The sequence below is a fragment of the Microplitis mediator genome, chromosome 3 (assembly GCF_029852145.1).
Source record: "Microplitis mediator isolate UGA2020A chromosome 3, iyMicMedi2.1, whole genome shotgun sequence".
Lineage (NCBI taxonomy): Eukaryota > Metazoa > Arthropoda > Insecta > Hymenoptera > Braconidae > Microplitis > Microplitis mediator.
The window spans coordinates 6,964,274-6,991,501 of NC_079971.1; the positions used below are offsets into that span (position 1 = coordinate 6,964,274).

The window sequence follows — 27,228 nt, forward strand, 5'->3', positions numbered from 1 at the left end:
TTCCCCAGCGTTTTCACGCGCCAACGATATTTAACCCTGATGTATACATGAAAGGTTAAATCAACAAGGGATGTGTAAGTGTACATGTGTCTACTTGATGATAATATTTCTCTTGGGTCGGATATCATCATTCAATAACTTTCGTCTACAGAAAAAAAAGATTTCATCCACGGAGAGAAAAAAATATTTTCAAATCTTTGTATTTTCTTACCACTAGAAATTATGCTTTTAAAAATTTTCTATCTAATATTTTTGGCGCGAAAATTTGAAGATTTAATGTAAGGCGAAAAAGTCTAAATCAAGTCGACACTGACTTGACGTAGACTTATTCGACTTAAATTATAAGTCGAAAAAGTCCGAACTAAGGTGAAATAATTTTTATATATTAAGGCGAAAGTAAGACGAATGAATAACTTTTTTTCGACTTGGTTTAGCAAGTCAAAAGTAAGATGAATGACTATTGTGCTAGAAGTAAAGACGAATAAGTTGAAACTAAGATGAAAAAAGTTCAAAAAGTTTAAAAAAATTTAATTTAAGTCGAAAAAGTCGAGATCTTATCAAAAAATCGTCGGCAAATCGATAACTTCAAAAGAAAATAAGGCGAAGCGAGCCTGAATCAAGTTTTATTTTTGACCCGGGAAATGCAATAGTGTCATAAGTAAAGCAGGTCCATGTTGGCCATCATTCAGAAATTGACATAAACAGAAATCACAAATTACTGTACCCATTGAAAATTTTACTATGGCAAGAAATCATTTTTTTCATGAGTGTGAGTGTAGAAGACATTCGTCAATTCTTATAATTTTCAAATAAATTAACAAAACGTAAATCGAATAAAAATAAAAAAATTTACATTTGTAGAATTTAAAAATCCGCATGTACATTTTTTTTATTTGTGTCTTTTCAATTGTTAAGTTCGTTAATTTATAATTTGAAATTCGTCCCATATCTGGTACATTCACACTCATTTTTTTCTGTGTATGAAAAGTATATTCACTGTGACAATATTTTATAAACACCATATATTACATATTATTTAATATATATATTATTAAGCTGGCAAGATCGCGTGGAGTATATGTCATCTCATATATTAATACATAAATAAGATATGATATGAAATACAGTTGAACATACAGAGCCTTCGAGAAATGTAGTTTATCGGACTAATTAAACAACAACTATCCAAGTCAAGACACTCATTCGACATGCTATGAATAATAAACCTTGTACGAGAGTCTCGATGAATAAAAATGAAAACATATATGTTTATACAGTCATACATATATATCAAAAGTTATAATATAATTTAAAGAAGATATCAAATAAAGTGGTTTTATCTCTACGACTCCATAAATAACTCAATCTTGGTAATTTTTTAATTTAATGGCGTGCCGTATAAGAAAAATAATATCTTGTCTTAATATTGTATATGCTGTTAATTTTTTTTCATTTTCAAAGATAATTGTCATTGAGATTTAATTATTTTACGTCTATATCTATATGAGTTTTTCAATGTCACTACACAGAAAAAAAAGTATTTCTTGGTGTAAGAAAAAATATTTTGCGTCAAGAAATTTTTTCTCGGTCCAAGAAAATGTTTTTTCCCAGAGTTCTGGAGTCTTAGAAAAAATCACTCTGCATACGGAGTAAATTGGGAGTTTGTTTTTCCAGCAGAGTGATCTGGATTTTATTTAAATCCGCATTCACTCCGAGTCGGAGTTTTAGTATTGAAATAAACTCCCCTTCGGAATGAATTACACTTTAAACTGGAGTTTAAAAATTATAAGAAACTCCCCTTCGGAGTAAATTTTACACCAAGGGCATTGAAAATATACACCGGATTTAATCTGCATTTACTTCACAAATTTTTACAGTGTAATCATTGATAAATTTTTTTTATTTTTCTCGCTAATTTAGTTTTCAAAGAGACTTAAACCATAAAAATTTGTTTGCCATAGAATATATTTTATACCATAACATTACACGCAGAAAAATTTTTAGTAAAAATTACCCAAAAAGTTTGATAATGTGAGGACATGTGGTAAATATCTAAATTTTTCCCATGCATATTGTAAAATATACTACTCGACAGCATGTAAATGAAGTGTAGTTTCTACTTACAACATAGTCAAAATTTAGTTCCTGGATAGATGTCCTTACACTACCAAATTTCATGGGTAATTTTTACTCCAAAATTTTCTGCGTGTAAAATCAAATTGCGGACAAATATTCTTTGGATTTCTCTATAACCCGTACGAAAAAAAGTATACCTCCGTATATATCCAGGCAAATCTGAATATATGACGCATATATAAGACATAGATTCAATTTTGCTCGAATAAATACTTATTTCGTACGGGAAATTCTTAAATCCTCGTATCATTAATTTTTCAAACAATAAAAATTTTCTTATGCATTTGAAATACAATTCGACTTCTGATACTTTAAAAAAAACTACTCTCTAAATCTGAAACAGTGTAGGGGAGGGAGGGGCAAAAGGGGGTACTTAAGAAAATACCAAGTTTTTGAGGACTCAAATACGCTAAATCTTTTATTTTTTTAATGATATTCAAAGTAAATAGAAGAAATTTTCAGTTACCGTTGAAAAAAAAAATTTTCCATTTCTGCATGCAAAGTGGGGTACCCCCTAAAAAAGGTAAAAAAAAAAAATTTCTGGATTTTAAACGAATTTGATTAAGTTGAATTTTTTTGTAAGTAATTTACATGAAGAAAAATAATATTTTACATGTTTATTGGATACAAAAGAAGAAAAAAAATTTTTAATAGTTTTTATTATAAAACAAACGTCATTAATATTTTTCAACTGACAATTGATTTTTGAAAAAGTTTATCAAAAACAATTCAAAGTAACGCTTAATTATATTTACAGAAGTGATTTTGGAATGTTTAAAAACCATTTAAAATATAAAACTTTTTTTTATCAAATTTAGGGGGTACCCCGTTTTGCCTACCCTACCCCCTTTTGCCCCTCTTTCCCCTATAGATACACTACTTTTCAGTAGTTTTCACTGTTTCAGATTTAGAGAGTACTGGTTTTTAACACCAGAAAAAATTTTAACACCGCTACCGGTATTATTGTAACCATTTCCGTATTCGAATTCAACACGAACAACCTTAACACCGGGATAGCGTGGACTTGCACCGTTTTTTTACAATATCTGTCGTATCCAGTAGTTTGCATGTCGTCTATGATGACGTGCTCAGAACCGATACACACGAGAAAGTATTAGCAGAAAGTAATTCGATCTGTCGGGTATCAATGGGACACGAGGGCTGATCGATCATACGACCGCAGCAAAATTCAGTCGATGGCTGTCATCGTACTTGTAGCCTCGCTCATCTGAACAACATTACCCTCATTTTTTTTTACTTAATATACAATCAATTATGACCCACAAGTCCATTAGACTATACTACAATCAATTGATTTCCGTCATGCTTCTGATATTTATCGTAAATCTGAATCTGTAACCTCGCGATCTGTTTTCCCAAAGGCTCCACAATCATACAGATCATTAGCTAATATCATTATATATATATATATATACATACACGTTTTCATATATTTGTTGAGAAACGTCATTGCAAAATTTCAGTAGTAAAACGTATGGAAAAATTACGATCAACATCAAATAGATTTATGTAATAAAATAAAAAAAAGATGTTGTTATTTTATACCTGAAGTATAACGCAATAAAATCAGTAGCTAGAATATAGTGACGGTTTTACCTATATATCAAGGTGTATGTATAGGACATAGGAACCTTTTTTATAGACATTAAAGCATTGTAGGTTTTAGAGATTTATTCCATTATGAGCGGACCGATGAATGTTGGGTAAAGTAAATGGGCCCTATCACTGTCGCGTTAACAAAGCCCACCACTGACGTGGTTATGACGGCAATGACAGCAACAGGATACTTCTAGTCCTGACAGGACGCGGGTCGGGGGGGAGTGCTCTTGAAATAATAATCATTATTCATGTGCAATAATGATGATAATGGAAGGGGGGCCTGTACGAAGTATAACTGCGGCCGAGATTTTTTTTTTTTTTTTTTTAATGAATAGAAATCCTCTCTCGTCTCTCGTGGTTCTTGCTCGTATGCATCATCGAATCTGAATATGGATTTTTTCATTCACTTGGCTCTTTGTCAAGCTGTCTCCACCCACTGTCATATTACTCCTTATTACTCTTGGGACGATTCCTCTCCCTCGTTTATACGCTTATGCGTTTCTTTCCTTTCTCTTATTATTATTTTTATTTTTTTTTTCTATATTGTCTTTGCGATATGTACTAGCTTATTGTTATATATATTTATATTTTATATTTAAATAAATATGAATATTATATATATAAACTATAAAAAGACCGGTGTTAAAAATGGACTCGATTTAACACCTCACGTGTTAAAATGAAATAACACCGGTGTAAGCGGTGTAATTTGGCGGTGTTAAATCGGTGTAAAAAAAATTCCACGTATAGAAATTAGAAAAAAAAATGTATTACATATAAAAAAATATAAAAATTTAATGAATATTATCTGTAGGAAATTTAAATTTTGCTGTGTACTTTTTTGAATAATTATTTACGTTATACGTAATTTATTCAAAAATTACACAATTTTACGCCCAGCATTTCAATTACCAATAATTTAATTTATTAATAAAACTACTGTCTCACTGTAGTGATCGAGTAAGTAAAAATATTCGAAAAGTTAAATATTTTTAACACCGATAAACATTTTAACACTCTGAAGTTTTTTAACACTGGTAAAGAATATTTACATCGGTGGCGGCGTTATTTTCACACCGCTTTCGGTGTTGAAATTTAACACCGAAAATTTTAACACCTACACCGCCTGGACTTACCCCGCTTTTTTTTACAGTGTACATATACACAGTAAAAAAAGATTCGTCAAAATCAACACATATCGGGGCAAAATGGGCCTCTTAAGAAAAAAATTTTCAAATCCTCAGTTTTTTAATTTTTTTTTCCTTCTGCTGAGTTTTTGGTGTTAATTTGCTGTGTCTATCAAAATTAAAAAATCCTGAAAAGTTGGGTAAAACGAGCCCCTAACAAAACTCAATGTATGTTTCTCGCTTGTTTTATGTTTTGAAACTTTTTCCTATGTATTTAATATAAAAAAAAATTTGATAGTGAAGATTTGGGCCTTAAAATAACTTATTTCAAAGTTTTCTGTTGAATTACTATTCGATCATTTCTGTTCAAGAAATTTTAGGAACCCATTTGGCTAAAAAATATTCGTAGGTTTTCGAAGTCTAGGCAGCCTATTTTACCCCCCCCCCCTCCTTCCCCTATATGTTGTTTTAACATGTTATGAGTGTTAAAAAAAATTTACACACGTATATGTTAAAATAATGTATTTTGTGTGTTGATTTTACAGTAACATATAAAAAGTGATACATATAACAAGATAAGTACTGTGTGTTTAATCGACACAGAGAAGTGTTAAAGATTCAACACTCAGAATTTTAACACACATTTTTTTTTACACTTTGACGATTTGTTTTTTACTGTGTATGTTAGTGTTTCAAAAAAAGAACCAACATACATATGTATATGATTTTTTAATAGTTTTTCTTGGTATTATTATTTATATAATAGAACGAAGATATTTAATATATTGCGATGTTTATTTCGATATTGCATGATCGAGGACTCTGTATAAATCGGCAAAGCGGCTTGCAAAGCTAAATTGTCAACACGGACTGGCACGACAATAACTGAACCCGAGCTAAATCTCCTTGACTATTTTTACATAACGTATTTGTATAACGTATTAATGGAAATATCGTATACAGATTAGATGTACTATGAGCTTTATTGAAATGACTTGGACTTGGCTTACTATTGGAGCCGGTGAATTTACTATTGAGAGATACAGTCAAACAAGCAGTAGTTTCAAGAGAAACCCACTACTCTTCGTCTTTGAGGACATGCTAACTCTCATGTGAGTTTATGTTGGACACATAAATAGCGTGAATGAATCCGCGGACACTCCTTACCTAATGTACAGGATAATATAATATATGAGGCTTGAAATATTAATTCACATGGTAGAGTTTTAAATTTCGATTCAAAAAACTTGACTAAAAATTTTTAAACTGCTACCAGACTGTAAAAAAAAAGGTGTAAGTCCACACTATCCCGGTGTTAAGGTTATTGGTGTTAATATTTTTCCCGATGTTTAAAAAGAACAGTTTTATTTTTGAATTTACTCCGCACTGAAAAAAATAAATTTTTTGGCGCGAAAAATATTTTTCATTTTGAATTTAAATCAAAATTCTTCTCATGACGAGAAAAAATTTCTTAGCGCAAAAAATTTTTTCTCACCCCAGTAAAATTTTTGTGTTTTAATTCATAATGCGGAAAATTTTTTTAATAAACGGGAAAATTTTTTGGGCAAAACAAATTTTTTTTTATGTGCATGTACACCGATGTGAAGTGATATTAACATCGCGTTTTTTTAACAATGAATTTATTTTTCTATTAACATTTTCATTGAAAGTGAATTTTTTTAAGTAACTAAAAAAAAAAATTTTTATAAAAATACTGGGATAATTATAGAAATTTTATGAGAATTTAATTTCACAAAAAAAAAAAATAATAGAATGTAAAAAGGAATTTAATGAGTATTTTATCACCTGACGCTATAAAATATACATACCAATAAGAGTGTTAATTACTTTCAACTCTTGTACATTTCATTTACATTAACAAAAATCCAATGCATTTAAACTGAACATTGCGATCTGTAAGATATCATAATTTATATTTTTTTACCATGCTATTAATTTTTATGAAATTCTTTCATCCATAATACGATGGAATTGTTGATTAAAAACCATAAAATTTTTTTTAGAATATACTCTCTCTCACAATGTGATTTTTTTTGAATAGTTGGTTTTGATATTACAAAAAAAGTTTGTTGGACAAAGACAAATAAACCGACAAGCCGAACATGCTTTTTAAATTATGTATGTTTTTCAAGTACCCATGGAGTTTAAAAATCTTTATAGTTTTTAAAGTTAAAAAAAGAGGTTTTCGACCTAAACTAATATTTTTCTGAACACCATAGTATTGAAAAGTAAAGAAATATTCTTTAATCTCTTTGAATCTAATCATTTTTCAATGCTGATTTTTTTTATTTTTTTTGAGGGAGGAAAGGGGGGGCTGGTATTCAGCTGCAAGTTTACTTATTTTTGTTTTTTTCTGTAGAGTAGACGTACCATTTGTGGACACTGCTCCATTTTTGGACACTTAATACTTTATTTTAATTAATGAAAAAGTATAAAAAAAAAATTCCAATCCAATAGTATGACAAGAGTAATTTCGAACACATTCCAAAAATTAATCGTGTCATTGCAAATTATTTTATTTAAATTTTAGAAGTGTCCAAAACTGGTACCTCTACCCTATATGGTATTTTATTGATAACTATAAGTGTTAAAATGAAACTGAATTATTCGGGAAGACATTAATTGCCTACGTCATTTTTTTCTGAATGTATAAAATGTCTACAATATTTTTTCATATACGAAAAAAAAATTGTCTCGAGTCAAGAAAATATTTTGGAAGACAAACGTTTTCAGGAACCAAGTCACGTTTTCTTGAGCCAAAAAAATTTGTCTTGGTCAGAAGGAAATTTCTACTTTATCCGAGAAAATTGAGGTTTTCAAAAAAATTTTCTTGAATCAAGAATATTTACTTTCAGGCAAGAATTTTTTTTTTCTGTGTTAATGTATACATTATAAATTATTGCTGCCTAACGAAAATTTTCTTAAGATTAGAAAAAATTTATTGGCTCAAGATTTTTTTTCTGCCCCAAGGAAATTTTTGTTTTCAATTGATAAAAAAATTTTCTTGAGGCCAGAAATCTTTTTCTTTGTGCATAAATTATTACCTCGTTTTTAAATAAAATTTCTCGTTATATAAAAAAAAAAATTAATAATTGTTTAATTTTTTTCAATTGAGAAAATTACAGATAAAAGTAATTTAAAAAAAACGCACTGTAATTAATTAAATGATATTTGAATTAAAAATGAATGGATTTTACTTAAACAAATGAATTACGGTGACACGAAAAACATTTATACTAATAACTGCGGTATCTCTACTGAATCTACACATCAATTCATCACCTCATCAGTGCATGCCTTCGCATAAGCGCGGTTGTTCGTCGAGCCTCGATAAATCTATCCAGACTCGTTAAGAAGACGATAAAAATGCTTGGAAGAAATTTTTCGTTGTCCACATCTGTCTAGGTCTTTTTTTTCTTATTATATATGTATATATATATATAATGAGTGAGTGTGTGTATTTTTTCTGACTTTAGTTCCTTAAAAGTCTTGACTTCTTTTCTCTTAATACGTTCCCGCATCAGCTTACCGCAGTACCTTTTTCTCGCGCCTTCCACTAATTTTTGTAAAGTAAAGGCACCGCGCGCGTGGTTACGCCTCCGGAGGAACAATTTTACCAGCCGACCTCTCGGTTTGCGACCTGTAATCTTAACCCAAAACACGCCTGCTCTAATTATATAGTAGCTTTATAGCGTACTAGAAAATCTCTCTTCCTTCATTTTTATCTTATTCTTTCTAATTGCGATTATATATCTTACAATATCCTCGTATTCACTATAATATACACACATTATATATATTACACTAAAAAATTTTCAGAGTTAATACGGATTAAATCCGGAGTTAATAAGTTATTAAATCCCCTGGAGTAAAATTCACTCCGAAGGGAAGTTTATTTGAATTTTTAAACTCCAGTTCTAAGTGAAATTCAATGCTAAAGAAATATATTTTAGTATTAAAATTCCCAATTCGAATGAATGTGGATTCAAATAAAATCCAGATCACTTTGCTGGAAACAAAACTTCTTATTTACTCCGTATGCGGAGTCATTTTTTTGAAACTCCGGAACTTTGAGTGACGGAGTAAATACGGAGTAGATGATTGTGTATATATTTAATGCCCTTGAAGTAAAATTTACTCCTAAGGGAGTTTATTTTAGTATTGAAATCCGGTTCAAAGTGAAATTGACTCCTACTTTATTTTAATTTCAAAATTCTAAATTCGAGAGGTCGTGGATTTAAATAAAATCCAGTTCACTCCGAAATAACTCCGCTGAAAACAAATCCTTCCATTTACTCCTTATTCGTAGCGATTTTCTCTAAAACTCCGGAACTCTGAGTGAAGTGAATTTGAATTTAAATAAAATCCGAATTCACTCCCGATTTTTGACAGTATAAATAATAATAATTATTAACGGATTATAAAAATCATTGAAACAAAAAGTAAAATATTTTTTCAAAATTTTTGTTGGTCAGGTATTTGGGTCTGGAACCACGACTAAATGGATTTGAAAGTGGTACAGGAGGTACTGATGGTATAACGCAGATTGGCGCAGGTGTTATCGGACCAGCAAGTGCCGAAAGGAATTGCAAAAGCTCCCACTTGACAATCAAACAGCAGGGAATATGTTCACGCTCACCTCCAATTCTACAGGCAAGTAGTTATTTATCTTTTTCATTCTTCACTCTTTTCATTCTCTTTTCTTCTCTACTTCTCTTCTTTTCCTTTACTCTGTCAGGGCTCGCTCGCGACTACGATGGCTATACCATACGGCTCGTGCTTACTTACGTATACTATATATGATGAAAATAAAAATATAACTTGAGACCAGATAACCAAAGAGTTGGGACACGGGCCGCGGCATTCACGAAAGGAAGCACTGGGCGGAGTGGTTTGACGCTTCTTATTGCATTGGTCATCATTTATCGCTGGCCCTCCCTGTGCGCCTTTTTACGATGATAAAAAATATATATGTATATATAAATAATAATAATATAATAATGATCAAATTTAAAAATGGTAATTTTTACTACTTAGTAGTAAATAGTTGATAGATTTAATGTTGATAATAAGCTATTTCCTAAAATATCTTAAGTTGATCTTCGTGTACCTCAAAATTTTTCCGTTAATGTAAAATAAAACGAAAACGTTTAACACAAATTAAACATTTAATTTCGACATCGACAAATGTAATTTAACTAATGACACATGAATATTCATTTTTAAATATATATTAAGTCAAATTAAAACCGCAGGATATCTTTCATTAAAACGAATATAATTATAAAAAAAAAATAAGCATTCGGTATCCGAAATGGAAGTAGATTTATCATTATTTTTTTTTTTTGAAGCTTTTAGATAAAATTGAATTAAAAATTAATATTTTTGGAGATATTTTATGAATTTTCAATTTTAAAAAGAATTATGAAATTTTAGGCATAACAGAAAAATTAATTACAGTGTAAACTCTATATATCGACACTCCATTTAACGTCAAACTCCGTATAACGTCCAAATTTCTCGACTTTGGTTGGTTTACATTGTTGTCTATACAATAATACACTCCATATAGCATCACGCTTACTCTAATTAACGACCACAATAAGGCATTACTAATTACTAGGAAGTACTGACTAAGTTGCCGAAATCAATGGAAATGTAGTTGTGTATGTTTTCTTTTACTGACATACCGAAAATTCTAAGAAATGCAGTCGTATGTTTGTTGTGTGAATGAAGTTACACATGTTTACCTCAACTACTCGGCTTTCGTTAGTTACATGTTATCATAATCTCTCAGTTGCCTACAAACCCTCAAACTACAAGAATGGCGAGTAAAAGAAAATCTTTGTGTGTTGACGAAAAAGTTTTATTAATACGTGCTATAGAAGCTGGTGAAAAAATTAGTGATGTGAAATTTACAAACCTACATAGAAGTTGACGACAGTCTGGTTACAACAGTTTCATTGACAGATGAAGAAATTTTAAATTCTGTGAAAAATACTGAGGAACAGCAGGCGGATGAAGATGAAGATGAGAAAGACGACCCTGAGCCTCCACCAAGCATTAACGAAGCACTTAATGCAGCAAAATTGTTGGAAAAATATTTTTTATTTAATGAAGTTGATATGACAGTATCTCATGATATGAGTAAAATTTATAATAAATTACAATTAGAATATTGGTGCAACAAAAAATATCAGACTAAAATAACCGACTATACGCAATAAGCGTTGTTATTTGTATTGTATTGTTGTTATTTGTATAATACACTCGTACATGTTAGAACGTTAAAATAATGCAATTTTTTCTTTCTTTCCATTTAACGACCACTCTCTATAACGTCGAAAAATGCACGGTCCCTTAAGTGACGTTATATAGAGTTTACACTGTATGTAAATTTAATCCTTTATTAAAATTTGAAAAATTATCGTACCAGACAAAGTAAAAAAAAACAACAGTATTGAGTTTTGACGTTTTTGTACATAAAAAGGATAAATGTTTCCGGTAGAAAATTTATGAAGATAAAAAAGCAGAAGCGGAATTCGGAATTAATTTGAAAATTAAAAATTGCCGCCATTTTTTAAATATTCAATGAATCCTTTTAAATTTTGAAATTGACCAATTGTCTGAAGAATGAGTAGGGTAGAAGTACCATTTGTGGCCACTGCTCCATCTTTGGACATTTAATGCTTTATTTTAATTAATGAAAACGTATTAAAAAAAAAATTTCATTGCAATAGTGTGATAAAAATATCCTCAAACATATTTAAAAAAAAAAATTATGTTGTTGCGTAATTTACAAATTATTTTATTCAAAATTTCTAAGTGGCCAAAACTGGCCCTAAAGTGGCCAAAAACGGTACTTCTACCCTATGTAAAATTACATATAATCATCCCTCAAAAACTTTGAACCATATAATAGTGACAATTTCACCATAACACCAAAATTGATCACGTAACTGTGAACATTTATCAAAATTAGAAAAGTTGTCGGTAAACAAGAACTAAAAACACTAAAATATATATGTTTTTACCAGCTCTGACCTTCTTTTCACATAACAAGGCTACATGTTTTCATTTAAAAGTCTGCGAAAAAAACCACAGAATCATTTTTCGTTATTTTTGGAAATTCAAATTTCCATTATTTCGGAATTAGTTGACCCGTTTTTCTCGTCTTCAAACTTAACTGAGATAATCATTGATAGCATAAATGTGCCAATATATATATATATATATATATATATATATATATATAGGCTCATTAATTACTTTTAAGTAAATGAAAGTATGAAGTAAAACTAAATTCAAAATCTATTATATGACAGACTTTTCAAAATTTGGGTGACCGGGGTGACCCCATGCTCCTCTATACTACTCAGTAGGCTGGTCGTGAAAAGTTAAATTTTCTCTGACGCCCCATAAAAAGCTTCTTTTTAGTGAAAAAATGCGTGGGGAATTTAATTTTTTCTTTTTGAGTAAAAAAGAACACGTGCCTTAGGACGATCAAAGTTCATTTCTCGATACAATTGCGGTTTTTTTTAATTATAGCATGAAATATGCAGATTAAAGGAAAAAATCATAGAAACAATTTTGTAGGAAATTAAATTCTCGACAAAAAAGGTCATGTTCATTTTTTTTATAAAATGTGTATTTATGAAGATATTTTTAAAAAACTTTTTTTAGATCTGAAGAGTTGAGCATTTTAAGGATTACGAAAATTGAAAATAACGTTTTTTGAAGTATATAGAAACTACAACAAGCACTAATGATTGATATGTTACGAGTTACGAAGTTATCTATATTTAAGAAAAAACGTTATTTTAAACATATGTAATCCTGAAAATGCTCAATTGATAAGATCTAAAAAAGTTTTTTAAAATATCTTCATAAATACACATCTTATAAAAAAAATGAACATAACCTTTTTTGTCAAGAATTTAATTTCCTACAAAATTGTTCCTATGATTTTTTCCTTTAATCTGCATATTTCATGCGATATTTAAAAAAAACCGCGATTGTATCGAGAAATGAATTTTGATCGTCCTGCGGCACGTGTTCTTTTTACTTCAAAAGAAAAAACCAAATTCCCCACGCATTTTTTTAGTAAAAAGAAGCTTTTTATGGGGCGCCTGAGAAGATTTAATCTTTAACATCCACCCTACTACTCAGTTGCGGCAGTTTTTAGGACATCGGTATTTTTCATAGACAAGTCCTGATATATATATGATGTCCTGAAAACCGATGTTTTGATCCTGAAAACTGCCGCTATTATCAAATGGCTGGGGGCCGTCCTGAAACCCAACCCAGCTCCTGATATCTGCCGTACCCATTAAACTTTTGATCCAATGGTATTTTTTGAACCTACTCGATAAATTATAACGACTACGGCAAAATTATTTCAAAATTTCTCCATGAGGACAAATGCAATATATAGATTTCTATGAACAATACTACTAACTACTAACAATAAGAACTAAAATCGTTCATTACATTTATACTGAAGATATATATTACGTAATTTTTTACTATAATATAAGATATTTATTTGAAACTGTCATTGGCATTCAATACCAATTGATATTTGTGTCATTTACAGGCCATCAGTGCTGGAGCCAAGCTGGCCATCGAGGAATGCCAGTACCAGTTTCGTTCGGCTCGATGGAATTGCTCAGTGAGTCCCGAGAACCCGGAAAATATATTCGGCGGGGTAATGTTAGTCAGTAAGTATACATTACTTAAAGTTATCATTAAATATATACGTAAATAATAAGCATTTTTAATTTACAGACAGTCGTGAGGCCGCTTTTGTCTACGCAATATCAGCAGCGGGTGTCGCTTTCAGCATAACCAGAGCTTGCTCGAGAGGTGAATTGACTGATTGTTCCTGCGACAATCGCGTACGAACACGTCATCCCAATAATTGGCAATGGGGTGGCTGTAGCGAGGTAATATATATACATACATATATATCTGTTGTTATTCTAGTTTTCCTATTTTTTAACGGTAAAAAACATTGTCGTCATTACATGAATGGATGCATTTCACGTCAACAGATGACCCCTTGTAGACATTGCGAGCTTACAAGGGGATTGAGCGGGCTAAGCTTGTTAAGTTGCAACAACCCTCCTTAGATCCGTGGATCCGTCTGTATATACGTCATAGTTATATATCCAACATATATATATGTATATACAACTGTACTTTGAAACAAACACCAGTGATATTTTATTTTCTCCTTTTATTTTTTTCTTTATTTTTTTTTTTTTGTACATTCGCTGGGGTTGAGTGCAAACGTATTAGTTCTCCGGTTATGTTTATCCACTGACGGAGGATTTGTTGACGTGAGTCTCAACATAAGATGGTCGACGTCACTCAAGTATTCGAGTGAGGATAACAATGTTTACTTCCACCACCAAGTGACTTAACAGCTTGATTCTGTCGTTCTTTGTGTTGTAAAATGTCTCTTAACGTTTACAATCGTTTAGTCTTTTATATTTATTTATTTGTATGCCTCCTCATCTTATATTTATTGTAGGATATTCATTTCGGTGAAAAATTGTCGAGGGAGTGGTCGGACGGTGCTGAGATGCCAATAAAAGAAGGAGAATTAAGTGGACCCAAAGGATTGGCAGGACAGCTGATGAGAAAACACGACAGCGAGGCTGGTAGACGGGCTGTACGTTCACGGATGCAACGTGTCTGCAAATGTCACGGTAAAATAATCCTGATTAATTGCGTGCTAAATCTAATAATTCACGCTGTGTACTCGAGATTAATAGTTTCCTTTTCAAATAATGCTTAATTTAAATTATTTTATTTTTTTTTTGTTTAACCTCAGGCATGTCAGGGTCTTGCAGTGTACGAGTCTGCTGGCGAAGGCTCCCAGCGTTTCGCGGAGCAGGTACAGCTCTATCGGCACTTCACGAAGGTGCTGCGTTGGTACGTTTAGTACAGAGAGGCGAAAGACGACCGGCGAGACTTAGACCCGCTAGACCGGATCTAAAACGACCGAATAAAACGGACTTGGTCTATTTGGAGGACAGTCCTGATTATTGCGAACGAAATTTAACGTAAGTGTAATATTATAGTGCATCAATACGCATTCAAATATGGGGGAGAGACGGGCAAAATGGGGTAGCCCTAAATTTTATAAAAAGAGTTTTTTGAAGATTCAAAAATCACGTGAATATCGCGTTGTTAATTCCAAAATTACTCATATTTTTATGTCTCTTGGCTTTAGGAAAATCTCTGATACCAAGAGGGCGTGTAATTTTTTTTTAATTGCAAATCATATTGTAGATGAGAAGCTGAAAATTGGAAAATTAATTTTTAGCTTCAAAATAAGTCTACAAGATTGACAGTAAAAAAAATTGCACTCCCTTTTGGCATTGGAGTTTCCTAAAGTCAAAAGGGCAAAGAAAAATTTAAGTTCCTTCGGAATTAGTAACGCGGTATAATTGAGCATTACTTTGAATTTTTTCGTTAAACTTTTTCAAAAATCTAGTGCAGTACGGCCAGTTCATAAGATAAAATTCCCCCTCCCAGCATTACACTCCATGCAATTTCACCACGGGAAGGGGTAAAAATATCCCACGATCTGCCTGCAATGATCTGGTGTCAGTTAAAAAATATCAATGACAAACTAGAAAATTTACTTTTCTTCCTTGGCATCCAATAATTATATGAAATATAATTTTTCTTAGTGTAAATTTCTTTATATCCAGAAATTTTTTTTTCACCTTTTTTAGGGAATGCCCCATTTTGCCTCAAAAAAATTTCACGTACTTGAGTCTCCGAAAACTGTACCCCGTTTTGTCTCCCCCTCTTTTATATTAATAGTCAGTCAATAAATTTATGAGAAATTTATAGATATATAAATATGGAATTATTAATAAGATTGTTACATTTTTAGACTTGGAATTCCTGGAACACGAGGTCGAATATGCAATCGTACATCTCTCGGACTCGACGGCTGTCGACTTCTCTGCTGCGGTCGAGGTTATCAAACTCGAGTGCGCGACGTCACGGAGAAGTGCAAATGTAGATTTGTATGGTGTTGCCGGGTACAGTGTGAGCTTTGTCGACACACGCGTGAGGAACACGTTTGTAATTGAGCATTCCTTCCTCATCCATTTGCAATTATTAGTCCATAGCGTTAAAGGACGCATTGCGAAAGTGATAAAAGAGATAGCAAGATTTCCCTTTAACTAGTTCTATCTCTTCTTGTGGCGGGTTTTTATCGGTTGTATTTATTATTTCTATGCCAATGGTCATTTTTTAAATTATATATTTACAGCCTCGAGATGGAATCTCGACTTAGCCAAAATAAAATATAAGACTCCTCGTCCGACGTAAAAATATTAAAAATAATAATTAAAAAAAAACAATTTTTTAAATATCTGCCAATGAATGTACATATAATCATTTTTTAATCTTATATCAGTTACTCATGTGTATATATATTTATAGTTTATAAGAAGTTTTACGGTTACTTATAGCGATTCTCGAAGAATTTCATTGAGTACTCGCTCGCTTAATAAATTCGCTATTCTCTACAACAAACTTTAAAAATTATTCGTCCACACAGAAAAAATTTTTTCTTGGCCCAAGAAAAGTTTTTCTTGCCCTAAAAAATTTTTCATTATGAAATAAACACAAAAATATTCTTAAGGGGAAAAGAAGTCTAAGATACAAAAAAAAGAGGATATTTTTGTGATTTTTTTTTTCAGAGTAACTTCGTTATTAAAATTCTTAAAATTAGTGACATTATTAAGTATCATTACAAGAATATTCTGCTAAATTTTCATAAAAAAATATTGAAAAATAAGCCAGTGGTAGTGGGGAGAGACGAGTCACTTTAAAAAAAGTCTCCATGCGGTAGGCAGGATAACTCATGACTGCATCTGAAATTAAAAAACCAAAAAGATTTCTTTGGTACATAAGTTTATCTTGGATTTGAACGAAGGATTTTTTTTTTTCAATCTCTACTCATTTTTTAATCAAACAAAAAAAGCAAGTTTTGGTAAAAATCAGAACTTTTTGACTGCACCTTTACCAAAAATTCAAAAATGAATATTTTGTTTATTCCTGCGTTCAAATCCAAGATGAACTTATGTACTAAAGAAATCTTTTTGGTTTTTTGATTTCGAAGAAGCAGTCATGAGTTATCCTGTCTACCGCATGGAGACTTTTTTTTTAAAGTGACTCGTCTCTCCCCACTACCACGGGTTTAATTTTCAATATTTTTTTATGAAAATTTAGCAGAATATTCTTGCAATGATGCTTAATAATGTCACTAGTTTTAAAAATTTTAATAACATAGGTACTCTGAAAAAAAAATCATAAAAATATCCTCTTTTTTTTGTATCTCAGACCCCTTTCCCCATTAATCGAGTACTATTTCCCTGACCGAGTACTAGTTCTCTAATCTGGTACTAATTCTTTGATTAGGTACTAGTTGCCTGATCAGGTACTAGTTCCTTGATCGAGTACTAGGTCTATCAGCTTATAAGTACTTTTTTTTTAAATCTGAAGTAAAAGAACTAGTACTCGATCAAGGAGGCGAGTAAATATTTTTCGCGCCAAAAATTTTTTTTTTCTGTGCACATTTTTTAAAATTCGTTATTTTTTTTTATTGTTCATATAGAGATCGTGATTTATATTAATAAGGCTAGATAAATATTTAAGTATTCTAGAGCCTAAAATATATAAAAAATTAATTAATTACGATATGCGAGCGAGAACTCGCTGCAATGATGATATACAAAACGCAGTATTGACAAATTGTAATTTATTTATACATATAAATATAAATATATAATAATAATAATAATAATACATTAGCTTACTTGAATGTGTCAAATATTTCTTAGTAAAAGCAAAGCACTAGGCTGCGGTATTTTTAGCATGAAATATTTGTATGTATATGTATTTCCTGTATTCTTAAGTATATTTATAAATGCATATAAAAAATGTCCATGTATTTATGAATTTATCACTGTAATTCATTTTAATGTTTTAACATAACATATTTTATATTTATAACCACATATCAAATTTACCGATTATATTTTTTTCCCTTTACTTTAGTTAACTTGTTATCTTTACTTTGATAATACCAAGTCAGTACGGTAGTTGCGACAAATAAAGCACCCACTGTAATACCAATAATTAATCCATATAAGAAATTAACGTCCTCAGTAAATGTACTTATATTTATGTCTCTTCCCACTGGCCAATAATCGATCATCGTTTCTTTATTTCTAGCAGCGTAACTGAGAGAAAATATCAGTCTATCAGACGCTGGTGCTAATTTGTCTCTAATAGCCAGTGATACTTTTCTTGCGACTTCACGATATTTAACATTTTCATTTATTTCGTAAAATGTTTTGTATACATTTTCAATTGTATAGTCATTATTTAGCGGTATACTTATTCCCAATTCAATGGCACGTAAATTATTATTTTTTTCCTGTGAATTTCGGGGGAAACATATCACTGGCGTGCCGTGAAATTTAGCCTCCAAAAGTTCAGTATCTGCACAATGACTAAATAATATTCGTGTTCTTGAATAGCCTATAAGTTATTAAAAAATTATTAATTAATATTTATTACAATAAAGAAAATAGTATTTAAAAAAAAAATATTAAATAAATATAATTTATTAATTACTTATTTTATAACAAATTTATGAGCTTTATCAACTTAAAATAAATAAATACCTATAAGATCTTGACGATCGACATCTGCATTTATGAATACGTTTTTTTTATTTGTTTTCTTTACTATTTTACTCTTCCATACGATCGCTTGGCCTTGTCTACCTTGAGGAATCTCCTGGGCCAACTGTTCTATGAGATCTATAAATTCCGAGTCCAGAGTAACGACTATCGTTCCTAGTTTGAATTCTATCAGTTCTTTCTGGAGAACAGGCGGTAGGGGTTGTACGCCTCTGCAGTGATGGCAGCCAATCTTGAATAAAAATCACCATTAGTATAAAAAATTTTAAATAAGTGAAGTAATGTATATCGAATAAAATTTAAAAAATGGGTTCCGTGACATTTGACCCGTGGACAAAATAACCGCGACAAAATAATCGAATGAAAAAATTACCTACGACAGATTAACTGTTTGAATTTTCACAAGGAGTAGCTTCATATTGAAATAAATTGAACATACCGATTTCTAAATTAAATCAAATATATCATTTTATAAGTTACATTTATTTCTTTTTAGTATATGTAATTGCCATCGTAATAGTTTTATATTATTTATTATAATTGAAGTATATCAAGTAATTATCAAATCTTACTATTTATATTCATACTGTATCTCAGTAATCATTAAATATTAAATAACCGAATCTATAGAAAAATATATCGATGAAACATTATACGCGGGAATTTGAATATTACAGTTATTTTTTCGTAGGTAATTTTGTCATATGGTTCTTTTATCCTTCGGTTATTTCGTCTTTGATTATTATGTCGCGGTTATTTTGTCCGGGGGCGACTAATTGCGGCACCAAAAAATGCGCGTTTGCAAAATTATTTGTATATTTTGCAGTTTAAAATTTTTTTTATATGATAATTTGTTTGGTGTCTTAATTTTTTTAAATAATTCTACATAGATTTGAATTTCGCGCCACATAGTGTTTATTAGTTTTTTTTTTAATATTTTGAACTATTAAGGCCATTGACAGACAGTGCCCCTCCTCCCTCCACTTGTTAAAAATATTCAATGACTGAATTATAATGACTGTATTGAAATTTTGATAAATAATTTAAAAAAGTCATTTACAGTTGATATCAATTAGGAGTTTAACGAAATTTAAAAAATTAATTTCAGTTAATTCATGTAAAAATTATAATTTTTAATATTATAGTAACAAACCTCGATTAGCTGGTGAGTCAACGGAGCAAAATTAACACGTAGAATAGGATCACCTCCCCAGAGAAACACTTTAACATCGGAGTATAAATCATCTAATTTAGTATCTTGAAAATTTTTAATGTACGTCTTGATTAATTTCAGAGCTTGATTAACATAATTATTTTGAGCATAAGAGGAAATAGATTTAAGATTTAAATTAATTAAAAATCTGTCAAAAAATTTTGCAGTTTGAAATGGAATCGCCATTCGTGATTTTTCAACAGCGTAATATTCATCTTCTTGCCCTAGTGCCCAAATTACCGGTATTGATTCTATTGATTTTGCCCAAGGAATAAGACACGCATCATGTCTGAAATAAAATAATAATAATATTTGTAATAGTTACTTAAATAAAAAAAAAAAAAATTAATTAATCATGAGTGCAAATGTAGCAGACATGAGACGATTTATAAATTTGAAATAAATTAATTAATTAAAATAATGAAATTTAAAAGAATGCGTGTACTCATTTTTCAATTATCTAAGTACTTATTTTTTATTTTTATTTGTTTATTAAAAAATTTACAAAATTGTCAATTGTCAGGTACATTCACACTCGTTATTATTCACTTGTATTCAAATTTTATTAAAACTTTTTTTTTTAAAATAAAAATGAGTGTAAAAGTAACCGACATCAGACAATTTATAAATTCAAAATAAATAAATAAAAACAATGAAATTAAAAAAAACGCGCGTACTGATTTTTACAAATTTAATTTTTAATCTTTATTTATTTATTCAAAAATTTTAAAAATTGATAATCGTCAGCTACATTCACACTGACAATAAATAATTACCTGATTGCCGGAAAAATAGTAAATGTCGGCTGAATTTCTCCTACTCGTTTAATGACATTTTTATCACTTAAAAAAGTCTCGCAAGCTTTTAAAGCTTTTTCCTCTCGCTTATCATTACTTCCAGTTGTAAAATTGAGTTTTATAACTTCCACTTGCACAAGATGTTCATAAATATCTCGTGAATTTAACGCTGGAATAACCAGAGTCACATCGATACCTTGATCGGAAATGGTGTTCGCTAGCAGAGAAAGATCATACACGTTTTCAAATCCAATAATCAAGGCAGTTTGTGGTGGCGAAGCGAGTATTGATGCTTGGACACTTAAAATTGCAGTACTTAGCAACACATAATTGATAATCATTTTGTTATAATTTATTATTAAATGTTTTTTTTAAATAAAACGTAATTATTTGAATAAAATTCAGTATTAATTTATACTCTAGTGAACGAAATTTATATTTAACCGGCGTAAGAACATCACCGTCAGGACGAACTACCGCCAGCGGATTGACTTCGGCTACTTGATGATGAATAATTTAATGCTACTTTACTACATAAATATGTGACATTTATCACTTCGCATTCTACGCATAGAAAACATAACACATGATATTTATAATGATCCTGAAGTTAGCAGACAGTTGATAATTTTCGGATTTTTTTTTAAAGAAATGAATTAAATAAAAAAAAAAACTAAAAATATGCACATGAAGAGAATTTAAAAAGCTACAATTGCAGTTTTTTAAATAATTTATCGTTTTAAAAAAAATTAATTAGACGTCGGCTAACTTCAGGATCATTAATTATTTAAATGTCGGTCATGAGTGTGAATGTAACTGACAAGAGGGAATTTTTTAAATTTTTGAATAAATGAATAGAATGTAAACAGAATAAAAATGTATATTTAGATCAATGAACCATTAGTACGCGCATTTTGTCATTTATTTAAAATTTTTAAACTGTCTCATGTCTGCTACATTCACACTCATCCTGAATTTGAATTTTGAATGATCCTGAAGGTGGCAGACAATAAATAATTTTCGAATTTTTTTTTCAACCATTTAATTTACAAAAAAAAAAAAAACTAAAAATATGCACATGTAGAAAATTCAAAAACTACAAGTGCAATTTTTTCAAATATTTTTTTTTTAAATTTACCGTTTTAAAAAAAAATCCAAAAATTATTAGACGTCCACTAACTTCAGTATCATATTTTTTTAAATTTTTAAATAAACAAATAAAATGTAAGTAGAGTAAAAATTCAAAATTGCGTACTCAGATGATTAAAAAATTAGTACGCGCACTTTTTTAAATGTAATTATTTCAATTAATTTAAAATTTTAAAATTGTCTCATATCTGCTACATTACACTCATATTTATTTAAAAATATTTTTAATAAACAAATGTTTCGAACAAGAATTAGGTTATGTGTACATAAATATATATTTTATTCAAATATATACGTCGGTAAAATATCAGCTGTCACTAATTCACTAAAAAAACTACGTCTTATATTTTTTTTATGTAATCCATGCGTCAGTGATCCAAACATCATAATTGCGCGGCATTCGATATCAAGGTAAATACCTAATATTTATTCATATATTTAGAAATATGCTACAATACAATTTATTTTACTCGCATGAAAGAATCCAATCTCTCATCACAATTTCACAATAAACTTCCACTAGTATATTTTACTCAACAGAACTTTGCATTGAAAAGAATCATCAGTACTTTGAGGTTACACCCAACACGAGCTGCGAAAAATTTTAATAATGAATTTATTCGATCAGTCAAAAGCTCCAGCACCAGCCGCAGGAGGTACGTAAATGTCTTTCTCTTATTCATTCATTTAAAGAAAAAGAATTTAATGAAGACACTGTAATTTTTTAGCTGCTCCCACAAATTTTTTCAATGCCGCTGCTGGAGATCCAGGAAAAACCCTACCGACATTGACAGCAATGCAACCACAGGATAAACCAGGGTTTGGATTCGGGCAGGGTCTGACCTTTGGATCAAATCCCGGTTTCAATCCGGGAACTCAAATGGCAAACCAGCCACCAATGACTCAGTCAACGTTGCCTACATTCAATGCACCCGCAGCAGCTCCAAATACAACTGTTCCTTTTGGAATGGCCACTAGTACTCCAATTGGCATGGGTGGTTCCAATATTCGGATGCCTGGAACCACTGGATTTCCCTCTACTACCACCAGCGCAGCTCCAACTCCAGGACTGAACTTCGGTATCGCAAAACCAGCAGCTACTGGAACTGGATTTACATTGGGATCCACAGCGACAAATACCACGGCACCGAATCTGTCATTTGGTGCAACGGCGATGTCAACTCCAGCACCAGGATTTAATTTAGGCGGTACCACAATTTCATCAGCACAACCGTTTGGATCAGTTCCCACATCTTCATCAGCAACAAATACTCCTCTGTCAACAGTACTGGCTCTAGCGTCGAGTTCCACACTTGGTAATTTAGCGGCAACAACTAGCGCGCCTCCAGCATCAACTCAGTTATCATTGGGTTCAACTGCGCCAAGTACTACGTCATCATTAACTGGGTTTTCATTTCCCGGAACGACATCAGCAGCCACTACGGGATTCAATCTCAATAGTGCGACAACTGCAGCTTCCACTGGAGGATTTTCACTGAGCAAATCAACTACTGCAGCTACTCCTTCTACTACACAGACAACTGGATCAACACAAACGTCATTAGGAACATCGACAACTGTCACTGCTTCATCAAGCAGCAGTCAGACAGGTGCTATAAATTTTTGTCAATTAGAAGAGTCGATAAATAAATGGACGTTAGAATTAGAAGAGCAAGAAAAAGTTTTCATGAATCAAGCAACGCAAATAAACTCCTGGGACAAATTACTTATCGCTAATGGAGAGAAAATCGTCACGCTGAATGACCAAGTCGAGAAAGTTAAACTTGAACAGCAACAGTTGGAGCACGAGCTTGATTATGTTGTGGGACAGCAGAAAGAACTGCAAGATTGTCTGGTTCCACTGGAAAAAGAACTTGCGAATGTCTCGGTATCGGATCCAGAACGGGAGTATACTTACAGACTTGCGGAGAAACTGGACACTCAACTCAAGCAAATGTCCGAAGATCTCAAGGAAATAATCGAGCATCTCAACGAAGCCAATCGTGCTCAGGATTCCAGTGACCCGATTGTCCAGATCGGCAAGATTTTGAATGCGCATATGAACAGTCTCCAGTGGATCGATCAGAGAACTTCGATTCTCGCACAAAGAATCCAGCAAATCGATCAAATGCATCAGAACTTCAGACAAGAAAACGAAAGAAGTTTCAATTTAGCGTACAATTAATTTAATAATCAACTAGATGTTCTTTTGTAATTCAATTTTTTTTTTATTTACGTTCATTGAATTGCTTTGTCATAAAAAAATAAATAATCTAATTTTTTTTAATTTACTTAATTATTTATACAGATTAATTGATTTAATTTTATCAGTCGATTGCTACTGCTGGTATGAAATGATGGACTTTGATGTTATCGTCGAGATTAATGTGCAAGTAGACAAGTCGCTCGTCAATAATATTGCATTTGACTGAATCAGGATGGACGGCATCCCAGGCATGAACGTTGAAAAAACGTTTGATGTCAACAGATGCTGAAATATTTTCTCTTTCTGACGTGTCTGGTTTCCACACTTGGAGATTCTGAAAGTGTGTTGCGACACTTGCTGCATCTGTTTCGACTTTTAATACGAGTAATCCGTCATTGTTTACTATTAATCTCAAATGAGGCGACATATTTTTCATTCTTTCAACGAAACTTCTTATGTACTTCAATTGAGGTAAATCTATGGAAATCTGGTTAAATAGACATTGATTTATTAGTTTTTTTATACTGAGTACTTATAAGGTAAGAAAACTAGTACCCGATCACTCTTGGATTTGTATATCTGTATTTACTTAATATAAATATAAAAACATGTGAAGTGATGGAGTACTAGTTCTCTGATCGGGTACTAGTTCCTCGATCGAGTATGTACCTGTAGATCGGAACGTTTTTCACGCAACGAAAATGAAAATAATTCATGAAATTTTTGTCTAAAAGCAACTTAAAGGGTAGTTGGGGGTGGCCTGTCATTTTCGGGTGACGTGTGAAACATTTTCGAAATCTAGATCCAGTAGATTTTTTACTATTTATTTATTTTTTCTTATTTTCGTTCTGCGAAAAACGTTCCGATCTTCAGGTACATGATCGAGTACTAGTTCTTTGACTTTAGATTAAAAAAAAAAGTACTTATAAGTTAAAAGAACTAGTACTTGATCAGGCAACTAGTACCTAATCAAAGAATTAGTACCAGATTAGAGAACTAGTACTCGGTCAGGGAAATAGTACTCGATTAAAGAGGGAAAGGGGCTGAGATACAAAAAAAAGAGGATATTTTTGTGATTTTTTTTTCAGAGTACCTTTGTTATTAAAATTTTTAAAACTAGTGACATTATTAAGCATCATTTCAAGAATATTCTGCTAAATTTTCATAAAAAAATATTGAAAATTAAACGCGTGGTAGTGGGGAGAGACGAGTCACTTCAAAAAAATTCTCCATGCGGTAGACAGGATAACTCATGACTGCTTCATCTGAGATAAAAAAACCAAAAAGATTTCTTTAGTACATAAGTTCATCTTGGATTTGAACGAAAGAATAAACAAAATATTCATTTTTGAATTTTTGGTAAAGGCGTAATAAAAAAATTCTGATTTTCACCAAAAATTGCTCCTTCTGTTTAATTAAAAAATAAGTTATTGAAGAAAAAATTCTTTCCTCAAATCCAAGATAAACTTATGTACTAAAGAAATCTTTTTGGTTTTTTAATTTCAGATGCAGTCATGAGTTATCCTGCCTACCGCATGGAGACTTTTTTTAAAGTGACTCGTCTCTCCCCACTACCACTGGCTTATTTTTCAATATTTTTTTATGAAAATTTAGCAGAATATTCTTGAAATGATGCTTAATAATGTCACTAATTTAATTAAGGAACTAGTACCCGATCAGGGAACTAGTACCCAAAATATAAGTCCTATTAGAATTAGTAACGCGACATCCAAATACGACGAATGATCCGGTTCTAGGTCTTTTACCTCAATAGTTAATTTTTACCTCATTAGTTAAATTTATATTAATAAAAGAATTAAAAAAAATTGAAATCTTACATGAAAATCAGGTATATTCGGTGGTTGAAAAATATTCCATTCATTTCTCGACAAAACTTTAATTGGCACATCGTGGATACATTGCCAAGAATCTGTCGTCAGTGACGGTAACTCAATTTCTAGGGTCAGACAAGGATGTTGTTTGTTTGTAAGTTTCATTTTAACGCTTCTAGCGGTTGCCTTTAGTGTTGTCAAACTTTTAGCCAGCATTTGAGCGTCGAAATCGAATAATATTTTGTTGTTATGCTCGCCGAGGCCCACCATAAGATACTCATTAAAAAAATGATACCGCGATAGTTCGACCCAAACTGTGGGTGAACGTCCGGACTCATCGAGGACAGTAAAACAAATTTGATCATTGGTTAATTCAAGTACGCAGTGCTTTGATGTTTTGGAGACCGCAGTTACAATATCTAAATATGTTAAAAAAATTATTGTCAGTAGATATTTATCTAAAATAATTTAAATAGGTTATAATTACTTGTGAAATCTCTCATTGCAACTGCGTCTGTCATCTTACAACGAAATCTCATTGTTATTGTTTTTGTTTTCTAAATAAATTACAAATTAAATCATAAAATATTTAGTGAAAAATAAGACAGGAGTGAAAACTGAATGTTTTTCTATATATCAGTAATTTACTGTAAGTAAATGTAACTTTTAAAAATTTGACACTTGATGTTTACAAAAATTTGTCCGACAGCAAACCTTTTGGCGGGAAACTTAACTGGACCTAACCTATGAATTGACAGATATTTATAAATTGAACTTGCCGAGATGTTGGTACCACTAATTTTTTTTTTAAATATTATAAAATTTTCTAAATTTTTTTATGAGGGTGAATGTAACAGGCATGAGACAGTTTATAAATTTTAAATCATGAAATTTAAAAAATATGCGCGCGCTAATTTTTCATTGATCAAAATACGAATTTTTTTATTTATATTCTGCTTACATTTTATTTATTTATTCAAAAATTTTAAAAATTCCCACTTGTCAGTCACATTCACACTCATATTTTTTTCATTCATAATAAATACTTTTAAATTTTGTCATTTATGCAGATATAATAACAGAAATTAATTTTTTTTACTCTGAAATAATTTATTTTGAAATTGAACCCAAAAATAATTATCTCTAATAATTTTTTAATTAAAAATTTTGTAGTGATGCTGAAAGTAGCAGACATTAAAAAATTTATGAGATGTCAGCTGACGTCTAGTAATTTTTTGATTTTTTGATAAACGATTAATTATAAAAAAAAATTTTACCTATGGCTTTTTGAATTTTCTATATGTTCCGTTTTTTTTTTTTGTAATTGACGAGGGAAAAAAAAATCCGAAAATTTTGAATTGTCTGCTAACTTCAGGATCTTAAAATTT

At 31.0% G+C, this 27,228-nt stretch overlaps 4 protein-coding genes across 5 annotated transcripts in view; 2 read left to right on the top strand and 2 right to left on the bottom strand.

Annotated features, from left to right (window-relative positions):
- LOC130665136 (protein Wnt-1-like) overlaps positions 1-16,277 on the top strand; it is a 45,408-nt gene extending 29,131 nt beyond the window's left edge. Inside the window, exons 2-7 of the mRNA XM_057465422.1 lie at positions 9,380-9,557; positions 13,501-13,624; positions 13,692-13,849; positions 14,440-14,617; positions 14,743-14,974; positions 15,817-16,277. Coding sequence (XP_057321405.1) covers positions 9,380-9,557; positions 13,501-13,624; positions 13,692-13,849; positions 14,440-14,617; positions 14,743-14,974; positions 15,817-16,018 — 1,072 coding nt within the window. The 3' untranslated portion in view covers positions 16,019-16,277. The remainder of the gene's footprint in view (positions 1-9,379; positions 9,558-13,500; positions 13,625-13,691; positions 13,850-14,439; positions 14,618-14,742; positions 14,975-15,816) is intronic.
- Positions 16,278-17,677: 1,400 nt separating this feature from the next.
- LOC130665135 (putative UDP-glucuronosyltransferase ugt-58) lies at positions 17,678-22,056 on the bottom strand. The gene is made up of 5 exons (XM_057465421.1): positions 21,909-22,056; positions 20,633-21,217; positions 19,797-20,145; positions 18,626-18,875; positions 17,678-18,479 (listed from the first exon to the last, which is right to left on the bottom strand). Exons 2-5 carry the CDS (start codon positions 20,992-20,994, stop codon positions 17,962-17,964), a joined length of 1,479 nt encoding a protein of 492 aa, XP_057321404.1. The 5' UTR covers positions 20,995-21,217; positions 21,909-22,056; the 3' UTR covers positions 17,678-17,961.
- Positions 22,057-22,168: 112 nt separating this feature from the next.
- On the top strand, positions 22,169-24,089 carry LOC130665134 (nuclear pore glycoprotein p62). 2 transcript variants are annotated; one of them, XM_057465419.1, is made up of 3 exons: positions 22,169-22,213; positions 22,343-22,458; positions 22,531-24,089. In XM_057465419.1, exons 2-3 carry the CDS (start codon positions 22,413-22,415, stop codon positions 23,985-23,987), a joined length of 1,503 nt encoding a protein of 500 aa, XP_057321402.1. In that variant the 5' UTR covers positions 22,169-22,213; positions 22,343-22,412; the 3' UTR covers positions 23,988-24,089. The 2 variants fall into 2 exon arrangements, with proteins under 2 accessions (XP_057321402.1, XP_057321403.1); XM_057465420.1 differs by lacking the exon at positions 22,169-22,213 and having other exon boundaries at positions 22,326-22,458.
- On the bottom strand, positions 24,021-26,593 carry LOC130665140 (checkpoint protein HUS1-like). The gene is made up of 3 exons (XM_057465426.1): positions 26,328-26,593; positions 25,847-26,259; positions 24,021-24,495 (listed from the first exon to the last, which is right to left on the bottom strand). The coding sequence occupies exons 1-3, from the start codon at positions 26,377-26,379 to the stop codon at positions 24,130-24,132; spliced, it is 831 nt and encodes a 276-aa protein (XP_057321409.1). The 5' UTR covers positions 26,380-26,593; the 3' UTR covers positions 24,021-24,129.
- Positions 26,594-27,228: the final 635 nt, after the last annotated feature.